This window comes from Pterocles gutturalis, unplaced genomic scaffold (assembly GCF_000699245.1).
Source record: "Pterocles gutturalis isolate BGI_N339 unplaced genomic scaffold, ASM69924v1 scaffold19079, whole genome shotgun sequence".
NCBI lineage: Eukaryota > Metazoa > Chordata > Aves > Pterocliformes > Pteroclidae > Pterocles > Pterocles gutturalis.
This window is the reverse complement of record NW_010128625.1, coordinates 1-6,450: the sequence shown is the minus strand read 5'-3', so window position 1 is coordinate 6,450 and position 6,450 is coordinate 1. Positions and strand designations below refer to the sequence as shown.

Below are 6,450 nucleotides of genomic sequence, written 5' to 3'. Positions count from 1 at the left end.
TGAAAGAGGACATCCACCAAGCCTTGCTCATGGTTCAGGGGTAACCCAGCCACTCACCCACCTGCCACTCACCCACCTGCCACTCCTCCAGACACCAGCGTTGCCACCACCGGGCACTGACAGCGACTAACTTTGGCCAGAGGTTTGAAGAGCAGCCCATCTCGAGCCATTGCATACAGGATCCGTGGCATGGGGAACATGGAGCCCAGGAGGCTGCAGAGAGTGGAGGAGATGGAGAAGAGGGCAGGAATCCAGGAGGTGCCACCCTGCCCTTTGCTTCTCCTTGGATGCCACAGGAGCTCCTGTTCATCCATATGGGATCTCAAGACCACACTGACAAGACCATCACCTCCCTCACCATCAGATGAAGGACAGGGTGGGGGAAGTGATGTCCACAGGTTACCGGGAGCCCCGTGCACACCAAGACACCCCAGCCTGCTCCTGCAGTCACGGTGCCACCAAACACCTGACCATTTCCTCCAGCTTTGGGCTGTAAGTGGCACAACAAGGGGTTTGGTTGCTCTTCTTGATCAGGAGGGGCCAGGCTGGGAGCAACAGGGATTGTGAGGAAGGGCTGAGTGATTTTGAGTAAGCAGGGCAGACACAAGGAGGGGTTGAAGATAGCTCCTGCATGTGTTACAGCTCCAGTGCAACCTTGCTCTGACCCACAGAGCTGCTGTTGGGGCCACCCCTCACCTGGTCGTCAGGGCACACAGTGACCCCACAGCCACAGCGTGCTTGGCACTGCTCCAGCCAACGTATTCGAAAGCTGCTGGGAGCGGGCTCATGGTGTCCAGGAGGTAGTAGGGCATCATCAGGGTGAGGGCAGCAGACACCCCAAAGTAGGCGAGGAAGCAGATGAGGAGGGAGAGGACAATGCCCGTGGGGATCGATCTCTGCGGGTCCCTCACTTCTTCCCCTGGGAAGGACAAACTCAGCTGTAAAAACAGATCCTCATTTAATACCCCGCATCCCCCCACAAGAGGACACACAGGCCTTCTAGCAAGGATCACTAGACCTCCTGGGTGGCAGGGTTATGACGACAGGGACCATCTCTGCTTCAGGATTAGCCCAGTCGTGCCATGTGGACCCTTATAGTTCCTCCTCTGAGCACGGAGGGCAGGAGAGAGCGGCTGCAGCACAGAGCCAGCAATGTGCCCATTCCCAGCCCTACACCAGTTTGTGTGGCTACAGGGACAATCACTGCCACAGCCCCAGAGCCTGCAGGGGAGGGTCCCACCAGCATCTCTCCCCCCTTCACTCACCCATGGTAGCGATACAGTCAAACCCAACAAAGGCATAGAAACAGGCAGAGGCTCCAGCCAAGGTCCCGGTGAAACCATAGGGCATGAAGCCTCCCACCCCAAAGGCACTGGTCACGTTGTCAGGCATGGACTGGTTCCTGGGAAGGGGAGGAAGAATCAGGCAGTGCAGAGGGGCCAGTGCCACGGGGTCCCAGGACAGGGCCATGCTGAACAGCCCATCCAACCTGCTCACTCCTCCTGCATCAACCCAGCAGGGCTTGGGACTCTGGCTCTTTGACACATTACCAACAGGGCAGAGAGAAATGGGAGAAAGCGGGATTTCCTGGGATAAAGCCTTAGGGGGATGACCCGGCTATCCCCATCACCCTCTGAAAGCAGCATGGGGAGGTGGGAGCCACTCATACCCAGCCTCGCGGGAAGCTGCCTGTGGCAGGTCATCCTCCCCCAGCCTCCAGTTGCTCAGGTCACCTTTGATGAAGCCGCTCACTGTGACGAAGAGCAGGACAAGCACATTGAGAGCTGTGAAAGCTTTGTTGACTGTGGTGGACTCCTTCACTCCAAAGGAAAGCAGCCCTGGGGATGAAAAGAGCAAAAACTGGACAAGCCCCTTGGGTGACACCAGGCCCAGGGTAGACATTACTGGGGAGAGTGGAAAAGGGGGACAGTGGTAGAGTCAGGAGGATCTGCAGATTTCCCCAGATTCCTCATTCCCTGCTTAGGGAAATGGCAAAGCCTCAGATGGGTCAGTACCATCCTGAAGAGCCCATGGTGGGGTGAGGAGCCCATCCAATATGATGGAGGCATCCTACCTGCCAGGAGGACCACCAGACCAGCAGCAAAGGCATCCGGGTGCTCTGCCAGCCCCACTGAGCTCGTGGCTGTGTGAGCACCCAAAAACCTCCCCATCTTCTTGCCAAGGAGCTGGTCAAAGGTAGCACTCCAGGCTCGGGCAACACTGGCAGTACCTGGGGAGAGGTGGTGGCTGCAGCAGCGATGGTGGCCCAAGGGGTCTGGGAATGACACAGCAAAGCCACCAACGCAAAGGTGGAGGGATCAAAAGGGTTTTATACCAATAACATAGGACAGCAGCAGATTCCACCCAGCGATGAACGCCCACAGCTCACCCACTGTCACGTAGCTGTAAAGATAGGCAGAGCCGGCCAGGGGCACACAGGCCCCCAATTCGGCGTAGCACAGACCTGCCAGAGCAGACACCACGGCAGCAATCAGGAAAGAAAGGACGATGCTGGGGCCGGAGCTGGTCTTGGCCACTTCCCCTGCCAGGACGTAGACACCAGCCCCCAGCGTGCTGCCCACTCCCAAGGCAACAAGGTCCATGGTGGAGAGGCAGCGGCGAAGGCTGGAGCCCTCCAAGCCAGCCAGGACCCGCTTTCTGCGGGAAAGCATCTTCGGAACAGAGAGCAGAGAGCCCCAGCACGGCATCTGTGGGACAGGAAAGCAGCAGGAGTGAGGATGGTGCTGCTGCATGGGCACTGCCCTGGGGAGGTGACCCAAACCCAGCCTGGACGTTTGCCTTGAAGCTCCCAGCATCCACAAGGTGCTTTCCAGACTCCCTGGGTCCTGCTTGGTTTTTGTCTCTGACAGAAAAGCAGCCCATTCTGGAGCAAGATGGGGCTGATAGGGGCTAACTGGGCACTGCTCTTGCATCCCCAGTGAGAAGTGGAGCAATGCATGATTGGGGTTTCCTGGGCTCCATCCAATTTGTGCTATGGTGAGAGGGGTCAAGGACACCTGCTTGTCCCCCTGCCAGTTCAGCAAGTCCTGTTGCTCCAGCAGCACCCCCAGCAGGGATGCACAGCCAGCATTGTCCCGGCTTTGACACTGACACTATTTGAAATGCACAGCCTGGGCTGAAGAAGGAGAGATGGGAGATGCTCTGCTCCTGAAGCAGCCAGTGGCCTTGAAGTGCACTGGGAAGGACCCATCTGCTCAGCTGAAGATGCTCCCACAGTACTTGTAACTGTGGGTCAATGGCACAGCTCAGAGACCAGGTTCTCTGAGTCTTCAGCCTGTACAGCAATGCTGTGGCTTGCTCAGGTCACTGATGGGGATGTCAGCCCAGCAAAAACCCCAAATTAGGTGATATTTGTGCTTGGGGCAAGCAAGGTGCTTGGTAGGGCAAGTCTGGCATTTGTATGCTTTCCCCCATCCTGCCTGTCCGTCTCCAGGAGCTCCCAGGACTGGAGCAAGGGCAGCTACATGCCTCCACATCCACACGGTGGTGCCAGGACCTCCAGGTTACCCCACGGCAAAGCCAAGTCCTTGCTGCACGCTTCAAATCCCGTGATCTGCTCCTTACAGGGCCAGGGACCCAGCTGGAAACCCTGACACCAGCACATCCCAGCAGCACCAGGGATCACAGGACCATGCAGTCCTGCTGCAGCATGGAGCCCAGAGTGGGCAGGGACCATCCTGGGGCAGTGCCCAGCACCTTGACCCCCGGGGGGGTGCTGTAAGTCATTATAGCCCAGGGAGCCCCCACCTCCAGGACAACTGCTGTGTCTCCCAGGGGCTGGAGAGCCACTGCCCAAGGCCAGGCACCCACCCCCCACACAACACCCAACCCACTCAGGGAATTTCACCCTGATGATTTTCCCTTCTTCTGCAAGGAAATTACTTACTCCAGCCATCCTTCAGGCAAACTGCTCCAGCTGCAAGCTGATAGGGAGGGGGAGCACCAGCAGCCCTTGTTACACCCTCCCCTTAAATCCCCCTTGGGAACACCCCAGCCCTCCCCCTGCTGACCACCACTCTGGGCTACACAATGGGAAATCTCTGCAGAAATATTTTTCCCACAACGCCTTCCAAATCATACACACAAGCCTGCAATGCTAATAGGCTCAGAGGCATTATTGAGGGGGTTTAATAAGATTTCAAAGTTGCCTGGACAAGTGGAAGGGGGAACCCCTTCCCTCTGTCCCCACTCCTTCACCCCAGGACCCTCACCTCAATCTGTGGAGCAGGTCTTAGAAGAAATCCAGGCAGAGAGGAGCAAGAACATAACCAGGTCAGGATGCAGCGGCGCACACACCTGCAGCTGTAGCTGCACCCAGGCTGAGCTGTCCCAGTGAACACGAGAGGAGATGAGCAGGGCCAAGAATTGACTGCAGCAGCAGCAGCACAGAGGAGAGACCTAGCTCCATGGGATGTTTGCAGCAGCACATCCACCTGTAGCTCCTAGAAGCAGAGTCCTGAGGCTGCCTGCACTTCCCTAGTATTAGGTACCAAGACCCCCCAGTTGCTGCCCACACCTTGTCACAGCCCCATTGCACAGAGACAGCACCCTTAGATAAAAAGAACCGCATTAACCCATGTGCAGCTTGCAGCAGAGCAGGCAGCAGCACAATCCATCACCAGCCCAGCCAGCCTTGTTCTGGGAGGAGGTCTGCAGCTTTCAGCTCAAGCAGCTCCTGTCCTGTCCCATCCCATCCCAGTACCTAGGCTCCCCAGCTCCTATCCTAGCTAGTGGGTTGCAAGAAGTACTAGATACTCTTCCAGAGGGAATGCAATAGGACCTAGGAATGACCCTGACATGGGGCAACTAGTGGGTTGCAAGAAGTGCTAGATACTCTTCCAGAGGGAATGCAATGGACCCTAGGAATGACCCTAATATGGATTCTCTCTCTGGGGGTGCAGCATACAGGGACTGAGCTGCAGAGTGTAAGCAGGGACTGGGGTAACTCCAGGGCTGGGCTTAAATGGGGGCCCTGGGCTGTGTGGGTGGGGGTCTCAGGTGAGGCTGCTCAGGGCCATAAGGCATATAAGTGCCCTCAGGCCCCAGCACAACCCCTCTATGGGGCTGCCCCAGCAGGAGAGGACTTGGGGGGAAGTGATAGTGTGACCTGGCTGGTCTTCAGAATTTTAGGAGAAGACCACCAAGCTTGGGCTTTGAGGAGATACTGAGAGCTGGTATTTTGGGGTGAAGAACTAACTGATTTTCTTGTCAATTATGCTCAAGCTGAACCTGCTTATAGTATTTGGTGATAAGAAGCTCTTAGGCTATAATATAATTCAGCACATTCTTCAGCTTGTAAGGAGCAGAGGAAGGGGACATCAGCCATGCAGGAACAATACAAGCAAGGATCTAGACCACCAAAAGCATAGGTGTATGCTGTCCTGGCTGTATGGGGCAGCCCCATGTCCCCAGGGCACTCTGTGAACTGCTGTGCTAGCACCTCTGGGGTGGGGGGCTCAGCACCCCCTGACACAGCCAGGGGCACTGGGAGGAGAGCAGGGCTGTTGTCCTGCACTGCAGCACAGGGTGAACAAGGCTCTGCTTGTCACCCACGCTGTCTCACATGAGCAAGGTCTCCAAACACCAACGCCTGCCCAAGGGAACATTGCCCTGAGGGAACAACAGGGCATGAAGGAGCAGCTGGTGCTAGCTGGCCATGAGGGTATCCTCCTCCTAGGGTGCCCCCAACCCCCTGGGGGTGGGGGGACACAGCCCTGTGTCTGTATGCCACCCATCAGGCATGTCACACCCAGCCTGGGGTCCCTGCTGCCCAGGGCAGGGCTGAGCAGCTCAGCTGCCTGGCAGCCCCAGAGAGATGCTCAGGCCAGCAGGTACCACCATGGTTTGGATGCCTGAAAGGTTACACGCCAGCAGCCTTCAGCATCTTGAGGGGGTGCCCTTTTATCTGCTCCTGCTGGCATCAGCCAGAGCACACACTGCACTGCCCACCAATTCCTCCAGCTCTTCTGCAGCTTCTGTGCTGGCTGGGGCAAGGGGTGGTGGTGCAGAGGGAGCAGGGTTAACCTGGGCGAGGTGGGGAAGGAAGCAGCCTCAGGGTGCTGCAGGCAGTGGTACAGCCTGGTACAGCCTGCCGGGAGCATCCTGGGAGCTCAGCCTGCATCTCCACCCACGCTGCGCTGTAAGGTCCTTCTATCCCTGATTATCCCTGATGTGTCTGCAGCATGGGAGGGAGGGTTGGGGGGGGACACGCTGCCCCTTCCCAGCTCCCTGTGCCAGCTCAGCTCCTGCCCCATGGATGTTCCTTGCAGAGCCCAGGTCAGCACCTTCCCCTTTAAGCAGACCCTGGGGGCCACCCCCCCACCACCCCCGTTGGCTTTTGCAGAGGGTCAGGGATGGGCATTTCCCAACCACGAGCAGGGAAAGGGGGGATTTGGCGGGGGCAGAGGCGGCTGGCAGCAGGACCAGCCT

General features: G+C 57.6%; 1 protein-coding gene across 1 annotated transcript; it reads right to left on the bottom strand.

Annotated features, from left to right (window-relative positions):
- Positions 1 to 76: 76 nt before the first annotated feature.
- On the bottom strand, positions 77 to 2,672 carry LOC104457913 (low affinity cationic amino acid transporter 2-like; the record flags this gene model as incomplete). The annotated part of the gene is made up of 6 exons (XM_010079704.1): positions 2,336 to 2,672; positions 2,075 to 2,230; positions 1,670 to 1,838; positions 1,266 to 1,402; positions 697 to 919; positions 77 to 213 (listed from the first exon to the last, which is right to left on the bottom strand). Coding segments are annotated over exons 1-6 (1,159 nt in total), but the record flags the coding sequence as incomplete, so codon positions are not given.
- Positions 2,673 to 6,450: the final 3,778 nt, after the last annotated feature.